The sequence below is a fragment of the Lepidochelys kempii genome, chromosome 6 (genome assembly GCF_965140285.1).
Source record: "Lepidochelys kempii isolate rLepKem1 chromosome 6, rLepKem1.hap1, whole genome shotgun sequence".
NCBI classification, from domain to species: domain Eukaryota; kingdom Metazoa; phylum Chordata; order Testudines; family Cheloniidae; genus Lepidochelys; species Lepidochelys kempii.
This window is the reverse complement of record NC_136385.1, coordinates 29,658,821-29,682,773: the sequence shown is the minus strand read 5'-3', so window position 1 is coordinate 29,682,773 and position 23,953 is coordinate 29,658,821. Positions and strand designations below refer to the sequence as shown.

General features: G+C 44.8%; 1 protein-coding gene across 1 annotated transcript in view; it reads right to left on the bottom strand.

Moving 5' to 3' along the window:
• IGSF22 (immunoglobulin superfamily member 22) overlaps positions 1 to 23,005 on the bottom strand; it is a 42,117-nt gene extending 19,112 nt beyond the window's left edge. Inside the window, exons 1-14 of the mRNA XM_073350322.1 lie at positions 22,906 to 23,005; positions 22,128 to 22,259; positions 20,252 to 20,388; positions 19,067 to 19,166; positions 17,583 to 17,622; positions 16,888 to 17,065; positions 15,835 to 15,948; positions 14,767 to 14,929; positions 12,520 to 12,792; positions 11,050 to 11,334; positions 6,961 to 7,085; positions 6,173 to 6,314; positions 4,342 to 4,638; positions 3,806 to 4,108 (exon numbers count right to left, since the gene is read on the bottom strand). Coding sequence (XP_073206423.1) covers positions 3,806 to 4,108; positions 4,342 to 4,638; positions 6,173 to 6,314; positions 6,961 to 7,085; positions 11,050 to 11,334; positions 12,520 to 12,792; positions 14,767 to 14,929; positions 15,835 to 15,948; positions 16,888 to 17,065; positions 17,583 to 17,622; positions 19,067 to 19,166; positions 20,252 to 20,388; positions 22,128 to 22,259; positions 22,906 to 23,005 — 2,389 coding nt within the window. The remainder of the gene's footprint in view (positions 1 to 3,805; positions 4,109 to 4,341; positions 4,639 to 6,172; positions 6,315 to 6,960; positions 7,086 to 11,049; positions 11,335 to 12,519; positions 12,793 to 14,766; positions 14,930 to 15,834; positions 15,949 to 16,887; positions 17,066 to 17,582; positions 17,623 to 19,066; positions 19,167 to 20,251; positions 20,389 to 22,127; positions 22,260 to 22,905) is intronic.
• Positions 23,006 to 23,953: the final 948 nt, after the last annotated feature.

The window sequence follows — 23,953 nt, the reverse complement described above, 5'->3', positions numbered from 1 at the left end:
GAAGGCCAGGTGGGGACGCAACTGAAACTTATCTTTGTAGAAGACTGTGTACAGAGGTTCTGAGGCCAACGCTTTAATTTCAGAGACCCGTCTCGCTGACACCACCACCACCAGGAACGCAAACTTCCATGACAGGTGGGAAAGGGAGCAGGGCCCCAGTGGTTCAGTGGGTGGGCCAGTGAGCCTAGAGAGGATCAAGTTAAGATCCCACTGGGGGACAGGGGCCCATATCTGCGGGAAGAGTCTCTCAAGTCCCCTCAGGAATCTGACTATCATGTCATGGGAAAACACCATCTGTCCTTGGATTGGCGGATGAAAAGCAGAGATGGCCACGAGATGCACTCTGATGGAAGAGTGTACCAGGCCCTGGTTCCTCAAATGGAGCAGGTAGTCCAAAACAGCCTGTATGGAGGAACACAAGGGAGAGATGCCCCATTCGGATGCCCGACAGGAAAACCTCGTCCACTTGTCCAGGTAAGTCAGTCTAGTTGAGGGCTTCCTACTTTCCAGGAGGACCTGCTGGATTCCTTCTGAACAGGTCCGCTCCTCCGGGTTCAGCCACGCAGCATCCACGCCAAGAGATGGAGGGACATGAGGTTGGGGTGCAGGAGCCAACCATGGTCCTGTGAGAGGAGGTCCGGTCGGTTGGGCAGGGGCCAGGGAGGGGCTGCTGACAGGCTCATGAGTGTGCCAAACCAGTGCTGGGGAGGCCACGCTGCGGTGATCGTGATGACCTGCGCCTCATCCCTCTTGATTTTTGCCAGGGCCCTGCTGATGAGTGGAATTGGAGGGAACGCGTACATCAGGCTCCCTGACCACGACAGGAGGAAGGCATTGGAGAAGAAGCCCTTGCTCAGACCTTGCCGAGAACAAAACCGGTGGCATTTCTTGTTCGGCCTGGTAGCGAACAGCTCCACTTGGGGAGTTCCCCACCTTTGGAAGATCATGCAGACTCCCTCTGGATGGGGCGACCACTTGTGGTGAGAGGAGAAGTCCCTGCTGAGCTGGTCCGCCAGGCCGGGAAGGTAACAGGCTTCCAGGTGGATCTCATGGCTGATGCAGAAGTCCCATAGACGGAGTGCCTCCTGACAGAGGGTCGATGCGCGCACTGGCCCCCTTGCCTGTTGATGTGGAACATCGAGTCTGTGTTGTCCATTAGGACTCGTACCACCTTGCCTGACAGATGGGGCAAGAAGACGCCACACACCAGCCAGATTGCTCGGAGCTCTTTGACATTTATGTGCAATCGCACTTCGTTCGGGGACCACATCCCCTGAGTCTGGAGGATGCCGATATGCGCCCCCGAGCCGAGGTCCGAGGCATCTGACATCAACTCGATAGAGTATACAGGGTTGTTGAACGGAACCCCTCCCAGGACTGTTCTGCGGTCTGTCCACCACCGCAGCGAGGTAAGTATCACCTTGCTCCAAGCCAGAGCTACCAGTGGAGTGGTCAGTACCAGGCAACCAGGATTGGTCTGAGTGGTGCCTCTTGTCCGACCGGCGCCTGGTCTTGGTTGGGCTCTTGGGGACTGATGGCGTGTGGCAGATCTGCGTCCGATACCTGGTGAGCCATGTGTCACGCTACTCCATCAGTACCAGGACATCAAATGGGAACGGGAGCTACTATGGGCCAGTTGCCGGGAGGATTGTCCTGAGTATGGCGACCTTCCCTTTGGAAACAGGCAATGACAGCCTGGCAATCGGCGGTCTCTGGTGTCCAATCGGTCCCAGGATAGGTCCTGGGCCCTTGAGGACAGTCGGAGCTGGTCCCAGAATTCTTGCTGGGTGGCAAGTGCCTCAGAGGGTCTGCGTCAATCTACCGGCAAAGTATGCCTTGAGTCCCTCGATTGGTGCCCCCAATATGGGGACCGAAGAGGGCTCTGCTGAGCCTGCCTCTGCAGTCCTGAGGCGTGGCGGCTGCGGGCGGGCCAACGCTGGTGGGACATCCCTCTCAATGGGGAACAGTAGTACTGAGGTGGGGACACATGCATAGGTCCCAACGTGGGTTTTCCCTGAGACTGGGGTACCACAGGAGCCGATGAGGGAGGCTCCGAGAGCGTCAGGATCTCCTGAGCCTCTTGAAGGGCTTCAGGCATTGACAGCACCTGAAGCTGGCCAGGGCCTGCACTGCTATCCAGAGTCACAGGCAAAGTATGTGATGGGCTGCACCGCTCGACTTGAGCTGGGGCCCGACTTCCCGAGGGGGATGTTGAGCTGCCCAACACAGGTCTTGGCTCTCCTCCTGATCTTTTCTTTCCCTTGCAGGAGGTAGGAGATCTTCCCCACACAGACTTTTTCGGCTTCTTGACAGGAACCATGGAGTGAGACTGGTGCCAGCTCATGGACTGCACCAGGGGAGCACTGCACATGCAGGCCACGGTGCTCAGTGTGGAGTCGGACCGCTGCTCTGGTGCCGGAGTGAGTGCCAACTCCATTAGGCATGCTTTTAGACAGATATCGCGCTCCTTTTTCATCCTAGGTTTGAAGGACTTACAGATATGGCACTTGTCACTTATGTGCCCTTCGCCTAAGCACCTTAGGCAGCTGGTATGTGGATCGCTAATGGGCATAGGCCATCTGCAGCGATCACAGGGCTTAAAGCCTGGGGACCGGGGCATGCCCTGACCCCCGGCTGGGTCCCCTCTGGGACTAACGAAGAGTTTGAGAACTACTATTAAGGGCAACTAAGAAACTACTAACTATATATAACTAGTTTACAGGATTTCAAAATTTGCAAGAACAGAGAATAGAACAGCGCTACCCAAAGCAATGGATGTTCTAGCACTGTCACTGGCGGCAAGAAGGAACTGAGGGTGGGGGAAACCGGTGGCGCCCCTTATACCACGTCATGCAGGTGCCACTCCAGAGGGCACCAGAGCTCCAGAGGGTCCCCTGTGGATACTGCTGAGGGAAAAACTTCAGGCACCGGAGCACACACACCTAATATGGAATGGACATGAGCAAGCACTCCAAGAATAGCCAAGGTTGGAAGTTCCACCAGAGAACTGGTCAGTTAACTTTTTTTTTAAAATGTGGAAAATAATTTTTAATGACATTTTCCACGGAAAATTTAAAATTTTCAGTGAAAAATAAAAAATGGAAATTTTTCATTCAAAAAGTGAAATATTTGTATTCTGAAATACTGCCACAGTGCCTATTGGAAGCTGTAGTTCCAGCACCTCAGGCTCTCATTCTCTTATGTTGGCTGAGCTTCCTGATTGGACTATATCTCCCAGGATGCACCAAGACTGTGAATGATAGCAAGTCAGATGGGTGTGGTGCATTATGGGAAGTGTAGTTAGACTAAGGATCCTGGTCCACAGAAGAGAACGGGAGCATGAGATGCCTACATTACAAATCTCATGAGACACTCTGAAAGCATTTCAGAATTGAAATATTTCAGTTATTGGCTAAAAAATTATTTTGTTTTTGGGCATTCATTTTTTTAATTTAAATTTTGCATAGAAAGTAGACACTTTAAAAAAATAGTTTAGTCCCTTCCCGCCTACTCCCCATTTTTGTCAAAAAATTGATTTGATGAAAAAATTTCAAATTTCAAGCAGCCCTGCCATGCATAATACCCTACTGCTTGCCGTCAAAGGACACTGTCCCTGGTTCAAACCGACTGTCAGACCAAGTGAGGGATGGTTACAAAGGGCCTGCCCTTCTTGGAGCTTTCAACTCTGAAGTACAGAAAGTCAAAGAAGAGACAATGTCCTCTTGGGGGTGGGGAGGTGGGGGAGGGAAGGAGCAAAAATAAAGCCACATTAAAAATGGCAGCTCTGGAATGCTCAGGTGCTTACCAATAGGTTCCCCAGCAAAGATTTCTTCTGTCTCCAGTGGATCACTCAGACCTTCTGCATTGACAGCAATGATTCTGAACTGATAGGCTTTACCTTCCTCCACCTTATCAGTGGCAAATGTGGTGTGTTTGCTGTCAGTTTCCCCAATTTTGATCCAGGACTTTTTCCCAGCCATCTTCTTTTCAATGATGAAATGGGTCACTTGCTTTCCTCCATTGTCTCTGGGTGCTTTCCATTTCATTTTAATGCATTTTCCCGTATGCTCTAGCAATTCCACTTTACCCTGTGGTGGTTTTGGTTTGTCTGCAACATTGGGAGATAAACAGTGAGTGGATGGCCAGTATTTAGAAGGCTATCTCCTCATCTGGTGTAAATCGGTGTTAGAGTTACACGGATTTACACCAGCTGATCTTCTGAGTCACATTCTGTCCCCCATGCAGGGATTCTGAGCTTTGGACCCACAGTGGCCTCAGACTGCACCTTTACAACTCTACATGTCTACAGAACCAGTGAATTGCTATTTGTTCAGGACCTACCAACAACGTTGAGAAACATATTAGCAATAGCTGAACCACAATCATTTTTCAGCTTCAGCATAATGTTTCCGCTGTCTTCTCTCACACAGTTTTTTATTGTGAGCATTGCAAAGTCACTGGCTTTTTCCATCACAACCTTCTCCTCCTCTGTCACCTCAATACCGTCCTTGAACCAGGTGACTTTTGGCAGTGGCTTTCCCTTGAATGGGACCTTGATGTATGCTGTATGCCCGGCCTTCACAGTCACTGGGTGTGCTGCCAAAACCTCCAGCACAGATGGGTCAATGACAGGAACATCTTGGAAAAAAATGGAAAAAAGACACATGAATAACTGCAGCCACAAAGATACTCTGGTGCTTTTAATGCATTAGTGAGTTCCCCTGCCACAGTGGCATTGTTCAGGGCCTTAACTCCTTCACCCTCAAATTTCTTTAATGGTAGAATCCCTGATTTTATGAAGGTCCTGAGGGGCTCCCAGTATATTCACTACCTTTGGATTCAGATATTCCGGTTTTCCCAATTACCGTACAGAGACCTATCTGGCTTGCCCAAGACTGTCCAGCTCAGCAGAAGAGGAGACAAGGGGCCTCCAGGGAGCATCAGTCTCAAGAAGTTCCTGAGTTCCAGAGGACTGAAGGTTAAATCTTGTGGTGATTCTAAGCTCTGCAAGGCACAAGGCTAATCCCTGTGATGCTCCTGACCAAGGGCCAAATTCTACTGAGTACTATGAAATTATGTATCCATTAAGTACACACATAATTGCTTCAGCAATTGCAAACAATGAGTAATTATTCATGGAGTGATGTCAGATTGGAAGGAGGTCTCAAATGGGGTTCCATAGGGATCCTACATCTTGGTAGGGGGTTAGACTAGATAATCCTGGCAGTCCCTTCTAACCCTATGGTTCTGTGATTCTATAAAACCAGTGAGACTACTTGCAGAGTAAGGTACTACGGGAATAGAAAAGTATTGTGCACTATGAATAATGTTGCAGAATACGTCTGCCACTAGAGCTGGTTGGAAAACAGTATTTTCTGCCAATTTTTTTATAAAAAAGATTTCATAATTTTAAACAACATATTTTGCTGAAATTGTCCTGTTTGTCAATGAAAAACTGATCTCCCCTCCGACAGCGAAACAATTTCTGTTTTCATTTTTTGTGCATACAACCAGAACTTTTAGAAACCATTTTTTTTCCATGAAAAATTTCATTTATAAAAGGCCACTTTTTGTCAAAAAAATCCTTTTTTGAACAAAAGAAGTCACGATCTACAGCCCCAACCAAATTACTCAGTGTAGGTTTTTAGTTAAAGAGTTCAGTTACATTTTTTTCAATCTGGAATGTTCATATGTTAGTAACTAATTTGTGCTACACTCTGCCCGATGTCTCAGTAACAATCACCAGTCTGAGCCCCACTCATTTAAAGGACAGAAGCAGGCTGACTGCTATGTTAAAAGTGAAGGGAGTTTGAAGAGCTCAGCTAGCGCCACCTGCCTGCCAAGAGTTAGGCAAAAAAAATATTTTCCTGCTAGAAGATTTTTCTTGTTGTTCCTACAGGAATAATACTCAACAAATGGTTCAGGCCACATTTTTTCAAATTGCGATGCGTAAAGATAGGCTCCTAAATCTAGCCACTTAAAATGATTTTCTGATTTACTCCCATTAAAGCGTGAGCAAATGGCCTTTTGTGTGTCAAGAAATGGGGTTTTGCACAAACAAGTGGATGAGACTGCAAATGTCACAGGCCCCAGGAAGGAGGCCTGTTAGAAATTGGATCCGACACGTGCAAATGATTGATTCGTGAGTAGTGTTAAGGAAAGGAGGTAGTACCTGCAATGGCTACGGTGGCCTCACTTTCTGCCCCCTTGGCTCTGAACGTGTACTTCCCTTCATGTTCCTCTCCCATTTTGTCAATGATCAATTTGTGGACAGCTCCCTGCTTGACTATCTGGATCCCTGTCATATCCGTGATCTGAAAGGAAGATTAAGGCAGTTTACAAAAGACCTAATCAGAGATTCTTGACTATAAGGGCCTGATTAGAACAAGGAACAAAGAGTCCTGGCTTGTACGCTTGTAAAATGCTTTGTGATTCTTGGCTGAAAAGAGTGTCAGTGTCGGGTGTTATGTATTCACTGTGAGGATCTGAATGATCAGTGCTTCTCACTGGGGGAGCCACTCTGCACATGACATCTGACTGGGGCAGCACCTTGGTGTCCAGTGGATACATTGCCAAATTTGCTGACGACCTGGGGTGGGGAGGGAGTGGGACCTGCTGACCCTGTGGGGAAGGATGTGATTCCCTGAGAGAGAGGGAGAGGCTGAGAAGGTTGGTTAGAAGGTGTGGGAAGGGAGTGATCCAATGACTTTTGGGGTACTTGGCAGAGGAAGATAGATGACAAACAAAGAAAGGGTGGGTGCCAAGCTAAAGGGATTCAAAACATAAAGAAGAGAGAGGTTCCATTGAGTTGGGAAGACTTAGACCAGTTTGTCCATCCTTATTCTAAATTCCTTTCCAAGTTATCAACACTGGGCCGATACCTGCAGTCCTTACTCAGGCAAAAATCCCACTAAGTTTTTCCAGCCCTTCATTTTTCTAATTACAACATAAACTCTTTACCTCTTTGCCATCCTTCAGCCAAACTCCCTCTACCTTCTCATCATTGAGGACAACGCAGAGCTCTGCTGGGTTCCCAGTTGGAGCCTGAACGTCTGACATGCCGCTCTTAACTGTAGCAAATCTCTCTGAAAAAAATCCCAGGGAGAGTAAGGAATAAGTGAATAAGGACAGTGAGTAAAAACAACTTTGACTCACCAAGCGCTTCTGCACCAAAGCACAGAATTAGCAAGGGATAAACCTCATACCATAAAGGTGTTTGGTTCAGTTGTGATAAACAACTAGACACTTACTAGGATCACACACTGGCTCGTGTCTCTAATTGATAAGTTCAATTTTATGATGGGAAAAGGGAGCAGAGAAACCCACTGGCAGAGACATCTGCCAACAAGGAGGACAGGTGAATGTGTTAATATATCACAGCTGAGAGATGGGGACAACTGGAAGGGGCTGATATGCCAATAGCGATTGTACAGTCAAGCTTCCCAAGAAACGGGGGAAAGAATGTCTCTCTAAGAAATCTCTCCTCAGTGCGCAAAGGCCATTGGGGGTAAATTCATTGCTTCTGACCTGCCCCCTCTGGAAAATAGGAAGGAGGTGGTCTTTATAAAGGGATGGGTTTTAAATCAAGTTTTAAAAAGGCCAGAGTAGTTGAAAGCTCATCAGGACACCTGTTCATGTGAAATCTCTCCCCCCCCTCTGCCCCCAATTTTCTGACTGAAGAAGTAGGAGAAGCTAAAATATACCCTTGATCTTCCCCTAGCCAGGAGGATGGAATACACAGCCAGCCCTGCAGATGCTGTTTATGACATTCTAACAAGTGGCCTGTAGATGGCACTCATATATCAGTCTTTGTGTTGGCCTCTTCCCTCCGTTCCCCTGAAGACCAAGAGCCAAATTCAACCTGACATGAGCGGGCACATTCCACAAACCCAGGGCCAGGTTAAGGGATAGTCTCTATAGGCACATGATGGCACAGGAATCTGAGTTTTCATTTTAAAACCGTTCTCTTCATAGCCCTCATGGCTGCACAAAGATATGTTGAAAAAATGACCCGTGTGTAACCCATGCAGTGACCCCTGCCTGAGTCTGCAGGGAGCCTGAAACAATAGCTGTAAAGGAGTGGATCGCCACATTCATTTCAAAGGGCTGTTAACTCTGAAACATCATGCTCTCGGGCACGGCGGGGCGGGGAGGAACCATGCCAAACTACTCTGATAGAAGACTGCATTGCGAAGGGCTTTGTTGCCACCCCAGCCTGGCTCTGCTGAGGTGGTATTGGCAGAGTCTCCTTCCCCCTCACCCCGAGTCCTCTGCTTAGGTGTGTGTGGAAGAGTCCTTCCCCTTTCGGAACAGACCCCCGTTTACCTGGAGATGAGGAGCAGTGGTCTGTGGAAAGGGTGGTGTGCCCAGCCCAGCTGTTGTGTGGGGGTCCCTTGCCACTGCCACCCCAAACAGGGGTGAAGCCCCTGGTCCATGGGCAGGGTCATGGTGGGGGTGGGGTCATGCCCCCCTCTCAGAGTATGCCCAAGCCCCCTATTAGTCTTGTTTAAACCTGTGCTGCATTTGGTCTCTCCATCCTTCCTGGGATTATGAATACTGAGCTTTGTTCTGAGCCTGTCCTTCCTGAATGACAAGTCTGTGCACTGCCTCTGCCCTGCCTCACCGTCTGGCTTTATGTGGGGGAAATAGGTGTTTATCCATTCATTCTCTGTGCCGGTTCTTCTAAGATGGGCTTCTATGAGACAACACTTTTTATGGCAGGAAGCTCGGTATACATCAAAGCCAACTTGCCTCCACCATTAGTCACCTGAATATGGTAAAAGCCACTAGAACTCAGAAAAAACTGACTCTGGTTTAAGCTGAAGTACCAGGTGCATGCAACTGGGTTATGTTGAGTTTTTTCCCCTTTTTGGCTTTGCCTCTTTCCATCGAATTTTCTAGACAGCAGTTTATTCTACAGGACTAATAATACCATTACAATATATGTTCATGTAACAATAATAAAAAGAAAAAGAGTACTTAGAGACTAACCAATTTATTTGAGCATAAGCTTTCGTGAGCTACAGCTCACTTCATCGGATGCATACTGTGGAAAATACAGAAGATGTTTGTTTTTATACACACAAATCATGAAAAAATGGGTGTTTATCACTACAAAAGGTTTTCTCTCCCCCCACCCCACTCTCCTGCTGGTAATAGCTTATGTAAAGTGATCACTCTCCTTACAATGTGTATGATAATCAAGGTGGGCCATTTCCAGCACAAATCCAGGTTTTCTGCCCTCCCCCCCCCAAAACCCACTCTCCTGTTGGTAATAGCTTATCTAAAGTGATCACTCTCCTTAGCCTTCTGGCTCTATCAATCTGTTTCTTCACTTCCGCAGGTGGGTCCCAGAAGTCACCTACTACAGGACAGGCCTAACAAAGAAAATAACAGAACGCCACTAGCCGTCACCTTCAGCCCCCAACTAAAACCCCTCCAATGCATTATCAAGGATCTACAACCTATCCTGAAGGATGACCCAACACTCTCACAGATCTTGGGAGACAGGCCAGTCCTTCCCTACAGATAGCCCCCCAACCTGAAGCGAATACTCACCAGCAACCACATACCACACAACAGATCCACTAACCCAGGAACCTATCCTTGCAACAAAGCCCGTTGCCAACTGTGCCCACATATCTATTCAGGGGACACCATCACAGGGCCTAATAACATCAGCCACACTATCAGAGGCTCGTCCACCTGCACATCTATCAATGTGATATATGCCATCATGTGCCAGCAATGCCCCTCTGCCATGTACATTGGTCAAACTGGACAGTCTCTACGTAAAAGAATAAATGGACACAAATCAGATGTCAAGAATTATAACATTCATAAATCAGTCGGAGAACACTTCAATCTCTCTGGTCACGCGATTACAGACATGAAAGTTGCGATATTACAACAGAAAAACTTCAAATCCAGACTCCAGTGAGAGACTGCTGAATTGGAATTCATTTGCAAATTGGATACAATTTACTTAGGCTTGAATAGAGACTGAGAGTGGCTAAGTCATTATGCAAGGTAACCTATTTCCCCTTGTTTTCCTACCCCCCCCTTCCTCAGACGTTCTTGTTAAACCCTGGATTTGTGCTTGAAATGGCCCACCTTGATTATCATACACATTGTAAGAAGAGTGATCACTTTAGATAAGCTATTACCAACAGGATAATGGGTTTGTGTGTGTGTGTAGGGGGAGGGATTGGGGGGGGGGAGAAAACCTGGATTTGTGCTGGAAATGGCCCACCTTGATTTTCATACACATTGTAAGGAGAGTGATCACTTTATATAAGCTATTACCAGCAGGAGAGTGGGGTTGGGGGAGAGAAAACCTTTTGTAGTGATAAACACCCATTTTTTCATGATTTATGTGTATAAAAACAAACATCTTCTGTATTTTTCACAGTATGCATCCGATGAAGTGAGCTGTAGCTCACGAAAGCTTATGCACAAATAAATTGGTTAGTCTCTAAGGTGCCACAAGTACTCCTTTTCTTTTTGCGCATACAGACTAAGACGGCTGTTACTCTGAAACCTGTAACAATAATGATCATTAATATTTACATCAGTGATCTCCTGAAACTGTGGCCTATGTACTACTGGTACTGGGCGGGAGGCAATCAGATGCTTCGCGGGACACTTTAAAGTATCAGGATAAGACTCCCTTACGCTCACACTGATTAAAATCACAAAGAGTCACTGAATACTTGTGAGTTTCAGACGCCTGTATGCAAGGTCTTCATCTACTGCTTTATGCTTATATAGCATCTTGGATCAAAGAAAGGCACTTAGCAGATAATGGTTATCTATTATCTCTGCTCTACAAATAGGAAAACAGATGCACAAGGAGGTTAAGTGATTTTGCCCCATGTCAAAGAGCAAGTACACTGCCGAGTGAGAAACAGAACCCAAGTCACCTGATGCCAAGTCCCCTGCTGTCCCCACTAGACAAGACAGCATCTCTGTAACGTAGAACAGCGCAGCACGATTAAAGTTTGTTTCTCTTCTCAATTCAAACCATGCTCTTGACCCAGTTGCCCTTACCTTCCACCGTTACATTGGCAGTGCTGCAGTACTCTGTTGGGTCATTATCTTGCATAGCAACCACTGTGTACTCTCCTGAGTCACTCAGCTCAGCATCATCAATGATTAGCTCTGCCCTCTTCCCTTCACGTGTCATGCTGTATTTGTCAGACCTCTCAATCACCCTCCCATCCTTCATCCACTTCAGCGTAACATCTTTAGAGGTCAGCTCACACTCCAGGCAAGCTTTCCCCTTCTCCTTGACTCGGACATTCTTCAGGTTGCTGAGAAATTTAATTGGAATTCCTTGAGAAAGAGGGAGGGTAAAGAGATCAGCAGTATGAAATTTCATATTTGCGGAATAATCTTAGAAATCAAGGCTAGAGAGGGTCTGTTAGTATCACCTCAGCGGGGTATTAATATGCTGTTGTGGGGAACAGAGATTCCAAGCTTAGAACTTTACTTCCAAGATGGCTGCCGCTTCTGTAGGTGACATATTTTCCCTGATGAGTATGGTGCAAACTGCACGGCTGTCTGAGTATAAAACCTTGGTGCCTCATGTAATAGTCTTTGGGTGGAGACCTAAACTGAAACATGAGAGGCTGGCTCCCATTCCTTAACTCTATGGTTGCACCAAAAAGGACTTGCTTCATTGTTTGCAACTGGTCCTCTTCAAATGCCTCCAAAACAATGATGCTGATTCTATTTGAAGCCCCTTGGTAATGACAGCAAAGCATTTTGGGACACATCTGAGAAGGGTAGGTTGAAAACCTTTGCTGAGGGCCTGGAGTAGCATGGACAGGAATCCCAGAAAGATTGGGAGGGTAAAGTACTGGGCACACATGAGTAGGGCGATGGAGATAGCTCTTTCACCAAAAACAATATTAGAAAGGACTCCAAGGTATTGTGGTGTTGGTTACGGTTACCACAATACTGGTGATAGCACTGATCTTACATTTGCACAAGATCCCTGAAGAGCTTTGCAGCCTTAAACTAATGCAAAACATACACAGGGGATCATCTCCTCTTCTGTTGAAATGCGGCAGATTCTGAGTTGAATACTTTTTTTTTTCTTTGCTCCATTTTGATTGTTCTCTGTTTTCATGTAATCAATAAGTTCAGTCTTATTGTGCTTTTGCTGGTAAACTCCTCTCTTTCCCTTCAAATTTCCCTATGCATTTGCCCTCTGTTTTAAATCAAATCAGTTGGACAATGATCAATAGCTAAATCTCCATGAAATAGGGACTGTGCCTTCTGAACCTGAGAGGTTTCTTCTAAAATTCCCTACAGTCTATGGAATCCACAACAGAAAAGTATGGTCTTTGTCCCCTTCAGTGACTGATCCACAAAAGCACTTGATGAGTCTGCTACTACTTTCAGCTAATGGAGTTAGCGGGGCTTTTCATCTCTGTAGGTCCCCCATTCAAATGCTGCCATGAAAGGTTTGATTACATACATACTGCTCAGGCATGCCATCCCTGCATCACTTACGTTCAATGAAGAGTGGCGCTTTCTGCACCAGATCCCCAGCCTGGGCACTAAATTCTCCAATGTCGCTGGGCCGAACGTCCTTTATTTTCAACGTGTGGGTTAATCCATCGTCAGATGTGATGATCTCATATTTGTCATCCCTCTTCAGCTCCTTCCCATTGAACTTCCAGGTGAAATTGGGCACTTTTTTGGACAGGCGGATTTCAAACACTGCTGTCTGCCTTTCTGTCACTTTCAGTGGCTTCAGTTCTGCCAGGAACTTTAGGGGCTCATCTGTTAAGATGTGGACAGACAAACAGTCATGCTAACAGTTTAAATTTGTTCCTAAATGTAGGGGGTTTTCCTACACTGTGTTGGGCCAGATCCTCAGCTGGAGCAAATCAACATAGCTCCATTGAAGTCAATAGAGCTACATTGATTTGCACCATCTGAGAACTGGGCACTACCATTTTGATTTCTTTTGCATGGAGATAACAGGGACATATGCATCCTTAATATAAGCTGGCACACCTGTGATTAACTTCACAGAGACCTGTGTCCACTTATGCTATGGCTGATCGTGGTCCCTGGGACTTAATAAAAATGGAAAGTTTTCCTACAAAGCTGATCACCAGTGCGCACATTACTTCTTAGTCCAGTTCTTCTGCCTTACTCCTTTTTCTCCCCTTTATTCTAGTCACCGTAAAGCAGGGATCTCAAACTCAAATCATCACGACGGCCACGTGAGGACTAGTACATTGGCCCGGGGGCCGCATCACTGACACCTTTTCATACAAAGAAACAAAAGCCCCCGCTCTGCCCACTGCCCCGCCCCCACTCCACCCCTTCCATGAGGCTTCACCCCTTCCCCGCCCCCATTCCAACACCTTCCCCAAAGTCCCCGCCCCAACTCCGCCACTTCCCTGCACCTATTCCAACCCCTTCTCCAAATCCCCGCCCCGGCCCTGCCTCTTCTCCACCTCCTCCCCTGAGCACGCTGCGTCCCCGCTCCTTCTCCCTCCCTCCTGGAAAGTCTAAGCACCGCCAAACAGCTGTTTGGTGGCAGGAAGCACTGGGAGGTAGGTGGAGGAGCGGGGATGCGGTGCATTTTGGGGGAGTTGGAGGCTTGGGGGTGCATGGGGTGAAGTGAGCTATGGCGGACCACAGGAAATAACTCCGTGGGCCGCATGCAGCCTGCAGGCCGTGTGTTTGAGACCCCTGCTGTAAAGCAAATGGCCTCAGGTCAGTGCAGCCAAGATCCAGAAACCTTCCTGGAATTTGTGTTTCATCTGGAACCATCTGCCACGCAGAGAGACGGCAGTCAGGTCAGACACCCCGAGGCTGCCATTTCAGAAACAGAGCATTCCATGATCACTCTGTGGCCTAAGAGGAGTTTGTCACCCTACTGGATAACCTGTGCCAAATGCATCTACTTGTATTTGACACATAGTGTAATATTTTACTTTCATGAATAAAGAATGAGAACTGACAGCATTAGGAGGACCTTATTCTTCCTACGGTCCTCTTGAAAACAAGTAGCAAAATAAGATACTTCCCAACACAAGTACTAGTGGCAGAACATGTCCCCAGGAGATGGGCCAGCTGCAACAGAAAGAGTTGGCAGATAAGGGGCATAACAGGAGTACTGTGGGTAAGGAAGGCGGCAGTCTTTATCCTGATGATTTGGGCAGTAATTTAAGGCAGATTTGTTGCTGTATGCAAAATGGACAGGATCCATGATTTCCTGCGAAACTGCAACCACACACTTGTCCTGCAACAGCAAGGACTAGCAATGGAGAAAAGTCTCCAATCTTCTCTGGGTGTGTGCATTCCCCTCCATTCCTGGTGACTTTGTGTAAGCATGGTTCACTTCCATTAAAAGGACACTTTCAAGGTGTTTTTCATCATTTACATCTTTCCCCCTACACTCTGCTGACTCATATCCCAGCCAACCCCATTGATGTCAGTGGGGAATTTGGCCTATTGTGTATAATAACCAAGCTTCATGCTGAAATTTACCATCTCAGATGTACATCCCTTGATCATATGTGCACAGTGGTTTTTGTGAGGTTAATCAGGACATGTACCGTAGTGGGTTTCTGTTTCAGGATAGAAAGACCAGTGAGTCATGGATGTTGCAAATAGATATAAAAAAAGATACATAGGTTCGAGTTTGACTCACCAACCTTGACAGTGTCCTTTTAAGTACGTAATCTTCAGTTTCATCGTGACATACACACTATCATGCATTTAAAAATAAAAAATTACCTATCACTTTCAGTTGAGCTGAGAGTTTCTTGTCAGCCACAATTAGACTGTAGGTGCCCCAGTCTTTTTCATTCACGTTTAATATGTATAGCATATACTTTGTACCCATCTGCTTTATTTCATATTTTCCTAGGCAGTACTGAATACGCAAGGGATCATTACCCTGAAAAGGAGAACATTGACATCTTTGACAATGTGGCACCTTTGAAAGGCTCTTCCAAGAAACACAGATGCATGTGGAATATGTACAACACCACGTTTAAGGAGCTTGTCCAGCAACTTAGCCAGCAATGGGGCTGCACGGTAAACCCTACAATAATTGTCCTCAATCTCTGTGCCTACTGACCAGTTTCAGATAGAAATCAGTGATCAGCAATGATGCTTTGCCCAGGCACGTCAGCCTTTCAGAGGCTGTAACAGGCTACTAGAAGAATACATCATGTAGTGCTGAGATGGGTAATTATTGTGACCAAGAACATAGAGTCTTTAACGCATAGCAACTCCTTACTCAGGGCTATATTCTGGTGTTCTTATTTCCTTTGTACCTTACTTTGTGAACAGTCTCCCTGAAATCAATGCACTGACTTGCAATTTAAAGTATCATTCAATGTGAGAAAGGATGCCAGAATCTGGCCCTTCATTTTTGCTTAGTCTTTAGTTGGCACTGATTTCGCTGTGGGTTTATGCTGACTGTGTAAAACATCAGGAGTTGACTTATCATGATTGCAGGCAAAATAAATGGAGGGTCAGCAGTTGGAGGGATTAGTAAAAATTAAAAAGAAAAGAAACCAAACAGGGGAATCTGTGCTAGAGGGATTCTTTACCAAAGATGTAGCACTCCAGTGTCTTTACCTAAAGCAAAAGGAAGGAGTAGGACTAGTTGTACACCCCTCAAACAGACCCTGTCAGACAGGACACTGAATAATACACAGCATTCTTACCACCTTTCCCCACCCACAACTGAATGTGCAGCTAGAATAGCTAAGCCCTGAGTTAAGTAACACTGACAGATTGAATCTCAGTACCTCCACCTATTTTAGTCAAACCAAAGGAAATATGGGAGGTTACCTTATACCATGTCATCTTAGTATTGGGGTCCTTCAGCTCCAGAATGGTGTCAAATATAGCTGTGGAATCCACTTTAGCTGAGACATCCTCAAGAGGTTTTAGAACTTTGACTGCCTGCAAGATCAGTTTATGAAGAAATATAACAGAAATCTGTATTGCTTCCCACAACTTGAAGTAGACTGGATCTTTGTTCCCATTAATAATAGATTTTTTTACTATTATTTTTATTTCGCATTGGTTCTTGGAATTTGTGATACTCAAAAAGCAATACTGTTTCCATCTTCTGGACATCTGGTATTGTTTTTTGTGCATGCAGAGAGCAAGGATGGCCTTGGGATTAAGGCACTTGAATAGGAACACAGCAGAGCTGGGTTCAATGTCTGGCTCTGCCACAGACTCCCTGTATGACCTTGGGCATGCCACTTAATTTTTTTTCTGTGTGTCAGCTCTCCTTCTGCAAATGGGATATTAATATGTCCCTTGTCTCCCTTCTCTAGTTGGACAGTAACCCTTTAGAGCAGGGACTGTTTATGTTTTACAGCATCTAGCACAATAGGGCCTTGATCTTGGATAAAATCTCTAGGTGCTGTCATAATACAGATAATAAACAACAATACAGAAAAGATTCTGGCTGAGCAAGTGGAAGCTTTTGTTACAATGAGAATTCTTCTTACAACATTTGTTATTTTCTAAAGGGGCTGAAGGCACATTATCCTTGCTGAATTTCAGTGGGATTTGGACACCTAATAACTTTATGCCCCTTTGAAAATTGAAGCCAGAGGACCAGATGCAAAACTTGGATGTGGATCCAGTTTTGGATTTTGAACTGTCCTTCCTCTGCTAATTTGTTTGGATGTGGATTTTTTTCCAGGCCCATCTCTAATGAAATCCTTTTCTCCTTGGCTTACAGCTGACTTTCTGTAAAGTGTTCAGCAATGCTGCCTCTGAAGGCCATTACTGTAGTGTGGTTTATGCGTAGGAGTGTTGTTCATTATAGACACAAAAATAGAAATGCATGTTCAAGGTGTTTTGAAAGCTGATGGCATTACTAACCTCAACCTCCACTTTCTTCTTCATCTCCTTTAGCTTCCTGAGGAGCCCACGGAAGTCGGTGAAGCCGTATTCCATGCAGACCCTCTCAAAGTCCTTTTTTGGCACCTTGGAGAGGATCTCAAGCATTTCCTTCTCATCAGTCACCTTCTTCGCTTTCTTCTTTGGAGCAGGAGGGCCCCTGCGCATAGACCCCATATAATGCAGGGTATATTTCAAAGTGACAAACGCACCTCTCACCTCTACAGCTTTGGATGTGATGGGACTCCTGCCTGTGGAAGCTGTAGGGCCAGACTTCCCATTGGTAGGATTCCAAACACGAATGGGGCTCCCCGCTTGTGGGGAAAAAGGGGCAGGATATTTGTCTCCCCTACTGCTGGAAGGAGGGAGGGGAGAATTCCCCGGCACCACTGTCAGAGAATCTGCTGGGAGTTAGTTGCCTTCTCCTCCAGTGCTGAGGCCAGAGGGGAAGAGTGGGCTGACCTGTGAGTTACTGAGTCTGAACATGGCCGTCCCAAAGCTGGGAGCCTTGAGCAGTTCCCTGCACTGCTCGTGCTGTTGTTCTGCTCTGTAAAGTGTCTCTGTAGAAATGGCCTAGTGTCTCAGTGCACACCAGAGAAACCCAGCTCAGCTAATTGAAATAAAGAAATAAAAATAAAGAAATAATACATAAGTCCTCCAGAGACAAAACTCCTCACCTTTTTTTAAGCATTTTTTTGAAATCCAACTTTTCTTGACCTGAAAAAACAAATCCCAAAGTAACTACCTGTATTCATTCAGCTGAAGCGTAATAATAAATAACAATACAAATAACATCAAGAGGGATTCCATGGCTTTGATGCACTCTGCAGGCTAAGGGGCAAATCCTTCAGGAAGTCTCAAAAGCTGCTGGACAGGCCGAAGACATAAAAACACTATGCAGGGAGATTTGAGCACCATCCTAAGCCTGTTCTACAGAGAAGTGATTGACAGCAGATGTCTACAAGTTTGCAGTATGAGGCACAGAATGGGCTATCGATATGTAATTAGGTGGATCCACTGGTCAAACTGTGTAGTGGAGGGGAAATGCTGTTGCTTCTCTGAGGGAATGACCGTAGAGCCTTTTCTGAGGTAAGATGCCCTCTGGAAGTCACAGCTTTGTGGGAGATGCTTGGCTCCTAGTAGTGCCAGCTGTGCGTGCTGTTGTCAGGGCTCTGGGGCTCCTACATCTCCTCGCTGCATATTGACAAGCCAACATAAGAATAAAATGGAGCTAACCAAAAGCGCTGTGTCACTATTACCCTTGGGGAAGGGAGGGACCAAGACAAGGAGAGTGCCGAACTCATTGCCAAACCCAGAACTCCCATATGGCTGTGCAAGATGTTTGCCATGGAAACGTTGGCTTCTCACAGGTAAATGTCCGTAAGCATCACTTTCCCACCCCCCAAACAATGATGGGGAAATTGTCATTGTTAATAATCAAAATGAACAAACGGGAATGGTGACAAGTGTGTCTACAAAAAGGCTAACAAGGCTCCCAGTGCCGTGCACAGGAACACATCAGGGGTGAAGTGGAAGAGGAGTTTAAAGATGCACCTGATTGCCCAACTGGACAGTAGATATGTTGGGATCTGCCTGCTTTTTAGTGCTTGAGGTGAAATTCTCTTCAGTTCAGAGCACCCTCACAAGTCCTCTGCACCACCCCAAGCCTTCTTAGCCCTCTATGTGGGGTGAATATCACTCCTGCTCTGAGAGGAAGGATGGTCCAGTGGTTAGAATACTAGCTGCAAGCTCAGGAGAACCAATTTCAGTTTCTGGCTTCACTACAGACTTCCTGTGTGACCTTGGGCAGGTTACTTAGTCTCTGTGTGCCTCAGTTCTCCATAGATTGTTAGGCACTCAGACAAACGGGGAAGGGGGGGAGATAAGTATCACAGATAGAAATTAGATAGCAAGAAATCTGAGAAATATTAAAATGGTCAAATAACCTAATTTTATTGCTAAATCTCGACTGTTACAGTCATTACATCTTGCACAAATAAAAAGCATTACAGCAGGGTAGTTTTTTCCTCACCTGGTAGTGAAAACTCTCTTGGAAGCAAGCATTCACTGAGATTCCTAAAAAGAGCTAATTGGATCCTTCCAAATCTCATTCTTAATTAATTAGTCTAGTTATTAATCAAGCTGGACCCCGGGCACTTACTTTCAGTCACAATCAAGGACACAGTGTAGATGATATCAGCATGGTCATTGGAAACGATGCACTTGTAGTTATCAGCATCATCTGGGGCAAGGGACTCCAGCTGGAAGAAGAAACACATGGACCAAGAGACCAAAAGTGTTAGTGGCTCAAATGTATTAAAATGGACTCAGGAATTCCATTATGTATTTATTTTTAAACCCTATTTTTAACACGAGTTTATGAAATCATCTCTTGAAAATAGAAACGCTTGAAGGAGAATCTTGGAGCCCAATCCTGCAACCCCTACTCAAGTGATTAAGGAAATTAAGGTCAAGCACTAGCGACCTGATCCAAAGCCTAGTGAAGTCAGTGGAGCTTAGGTGCCTAATTAACTTTAAGGATCTGGGGCAGGGAGTCTTTAAATTGACTTCAATAACCTTTGGATCAGGCTCTAGATTTAATGGTTCTTGGCCTGAAATGGGATATTTTATCAGCAAAAACAGATGAGTTTCTTTCCTGCTCTGTCCTTTAGGCGGGCCCTCTGCACAGGCCCTCTGCACAGAGATGAATGTAACCAAAACCATGCATATCCAGCATGGAGAGCATCCAACAAAGAACAGGGCAGCTACCAGGCACGGGGTTTGAGGCCCAAGGAATAGATGGGTTTTCATGAGGGAGCTTTGTGGAAGAGGACCGGGAAGGAGCTTGGCATACATCAGCTGGCAGGCTGGTAAGCATAAAGGACTGCCTGAAAGATGACATGAATTAGGATAGGGTCAAGGACAGAGCAGATGGGAGAGATGCAGGAAGGTGGACATAAGGGCAGAACTTCTGTTGCAAATGATCCCAAATATGAAATAGGGCTGAAATGGGACGTACGTTGTCCATCAGCATTATTTAGTATCATCATTTCCATTACAGTAGTGCTTGGCAACCCCAATGAAAAATGAGGGCCCAAGAGTGCTAGACCCTGTACAAATAAGTAGCACAGAAAATGGTCAGTGCTTACTATCAAGGCCCTGCGCTAAGTACAGGGCTGAATGTCATCATCTACACATCATGAGCAATCCCCCCCAAATCTTACAGCAGGACTATGGCAAATGATGGTGTCTTAGACCATTGCTGAAGAATGCTGTAGTGCTTTTGTATAGAGATAATGATAACACAATCAGTTACAAGCCAAAAATAGTAAAAAACATGCATTACCTTTAGCACAAACTCCTTATTGATACTGTCAAAAAACATTTTTGAACCCTCTTTTATTGGTATCCCACTTTCTCTTTTCCATGTTACACTGGGCTTGGGGTTACCTTTCACTTTAGCTCGAAATACTGCTTTGTCTCCTGAAATTCCAGGAGGAGAAATGTTAGAGTGAGGAATTAAAAAGGAACAACATTTATCCATTATGTAGTTTCTCTACACTCGCCTAAATTACTTGGGGTCATCTTAATGGTATAAACCTCTTTTCCTTTTTGGAAAAGGTCAGATTAATGTAACTCTATTGATTCCAGTGGAGTTATACTGCGGGTTATACTGGTTCATTAAAAATGATCTGCACTTTTAGGAAAAGGTAAAAATGGGATTGTCCCCTTTTTGTGAAAGATGGGCACTGAAGACTTGAAAAGTCTGTCTTTCTGTTTTACATTAGACATTCATATCTTGTATACTCTGCTTTTCCTAGAAGACTTATGGATGACTGGAAAACTTATTTATTTACTCGTCTATTTACAAGGGCCATGTTCTGCTGGCCTTACTTAGGCAAAACTTCCCCAGATGGGAGGTTTGCCTGAGGAAGGCAGGCACAATTTGGTTCTCACTAAGGACAGATCTGCACCTTTGAAGTCAACGGGAGTTCTGTCATATACTTCAATGTGCGCAGGGCAGGGCCCTAAAAATAAATAGTTGATATGTATCTGACCAAATGGATGAGTACACAGGGCAGGCATTTGCAAATGAAATCAGGCATTTGCATGCAGAGTTTCTAGGGCTGTCGATTAATCGCAGTTAACTCACGCAATTAACTCAAAAAAATTAATCATGATTAAAAAAATTAATCACGATTAATCACAGTTTTAATCACACTATTAAACAACAGAATATCAATTGAAATGTATAAAATATTTTGGATGTTTTTCTACATTTTCATATATATTGTATTCTGTGTTGTAACTGAAATCAAACATACTGATGCAGAAACTATAGAACCTGAACCACCTAAAAAAGAAAAAAAACCCTTCTGCTGGTGGCCTCTGACTCAGATAATGAAAATGAGCATGCGTCGGTCTGCACTGCTTTGGATTATTACCGAGCAGAACCTGTCATCAGCATGGACGCATGTCCTCTGGAATGGTGGTTGAAGCATGAAGGGACATATGAATCTTTAGTGCATCTGGCATGTAAATATCTTGCGATGCCGGCTACCAGAGTGCCATGCGAAAGCCTGTTCTTACTTTCAGGTGACATTGTAAACAAGAAGCGGGCAGCATTATCTCCTGCAAATGTAAACATACTTGTTCGTCTGGGCTGAACAAGAAGTAGGACTGAGTGGACTTGCAGCCTCTAAAATTTTACATTGTTCTATTTTTGAATGCAGGTTTTTTTGTACATAATTCTACATTTGTAAGTTCAACTTTCATGATAAAGCGATCGCACTACAGTACTTGTATTAGGTGAACTGAAAAATACTTTTTCTTTTGTTTTTTTACTGTGCAAATATTTGTAATGAAAAATAAATATAAAATGAGCACTGTACACGTCATATTCTGTGTTGTAATTGAAATCAGTATATTTGAAAATGTAGAAAACATCCAAAAATATTTAAATAAATGGTATTCTATTAATGTTTAACGGTGCGATTAATTTTTTTAATCACACGATTAATCACAATTAATTTTGTAATCGCTTGACAGTCCTAACAGTTATCCATTTTGTGTGTTCAATTACATGTTTTGCACATACAATGCCCTGTTTACACTCACACGTGCAGGTTTGGTGAGCCCATTTCAGGCACCTGTTTTGAAACATTATATCTTTAGTGTCCAGGTAATGAGGTGACTTTTCAGTGGAATGGGGTGCTGCTTACCCTCAGGGGCTGTCAGTGGATGAGGCTTCTCCACAAATTCAGGGATGCTTTCTCCTAAAGGGATCTCAAAGGAGCGTGTCACCATGCTGAAGGACTCCACCGTGGTAGAAGATTTCCTAGAAACAACTTCCCCTGTTCGAAGAAAAATATATTAGCCAGGAGGAACAGAAATGTGTTTTTTGAGGTGTTTATTTCTTGTGGGGGAGGGACCCCCAACATAAATTAATTATATTGAAAATGGTTTAGATCAGCTGAAACCTGGATAGAAGCCTGGTTCAGGGCATAGGGCACTAGCCTTGGGACTTGTGACCCTGGGGACTTGAGACCTTGCTTCACCACAGACTTTCTGTGTGTGACTTTGGACAAGTCACTTAGTCTCTCTGAGATTTAAGTTCCCCATCTGTAAAATGGGGATAATGGCACTTCCCTACCTCATAGGGGTTGTTGTGAGGATAAATACATCATATATTGTGAAGCACTCATAGACTATGAATATGAGGACTATAGAAAACCTGCTTATCAAAAGTCCCATGAAGAGGTTTCAATAACTATTGTTGTCATGCACTTTGCATTGGGTTTTAGCCTCTTAAGGCCTGTTTTTTGCCTGTGGTATCTAGCCTGGTCCATGGACTGATTTGGATCAACCATACTCCTCCATGCAGTCAGAAATGCAAGCATTATGAGGAAAGACCTCTCTGCTAGCCAAATTTATAATCTAAAAGCCATGACAACATCCTTTGGGGTTGTATCAGCTTCCAGAGACTGAAATGATACTTGCCTCCCACAGTCTGAGATATACGTTGCATCTGGGAGCTGGAGACTTTAATGGAGTGATGTTGCTGGACCCTGGTTTCCATTTGCATTACTGTGGTTGCCATGATGAAAATATCTCAACTTCTGCACCTCTCAGTATGCGTGTGAACTTTGGTGGGGAGAAAGGGGAGACAGAATGGGATTCAGAATAAAAAAAAAAAACATGCCTAGCTGATCCGCTCAGACATAAGGCCTTTCACTACCATTTCTGCGGTTGTATTTTTTCAGCAAATCAGGATAATGTTCTGTGGTGGACTATCACAGAGGAACAATTTCAGCACTTATCAGCCCAAAGGCTAAAAGGATAAGATTTTGAAATTATTCATTTCAGAAGGCTCCAAGATGCTTCATTTTTGGTCAAAATTAGTGAACATAAGAATGGCTATACTGGGTCAGACCAATGGTCCATATAGCCCAGTTGTTCTCAACCAGGGGTACATCTACCCCTGGGGCTACATCAACTCATCTAGATATTTGCCTAGTTTTACAGCAGGCTATATAAAAGGCACTAGTGAAGTCAGTAGAAACTAAAATTTCATACAGACAATGGCCTGTTTATACTCTATGTACTATACACTGATATGTAAGTACAATATTTATATTCCTGTTGATTTATTTTATAATTATATGGTAAAAATGAGAAAGTCAGCAATTTTTCAGAAATAGTATGCTGTGACACTTTTGTATTTTTATGTCTGATTTTGTAAGCAAGTAGCTTTTAAGTGACCTGAAACTTGGGGTACACAAGACAAATCAGACTCCTGAAAGTACTCTGGAAAGATTGAGAGCCACTGATCTAGCCCAATATCCTGTTTCTGACAGTGGCCAGTGCTGGATGCTTCAGAGGGAATGAACCAAACAGGGCAATTTTGAGTGATCCATCCCGTCGTTCAGTCCCACATTCTGGTAGTTGGAGGTTTAAGGACACCCAGAGCATGGGGTTGCGTCTCTGTCAATCTTAGCTGATAGCCATTGATGGACCTATCTTCCATGAATTTATCTAATTCTTTTTT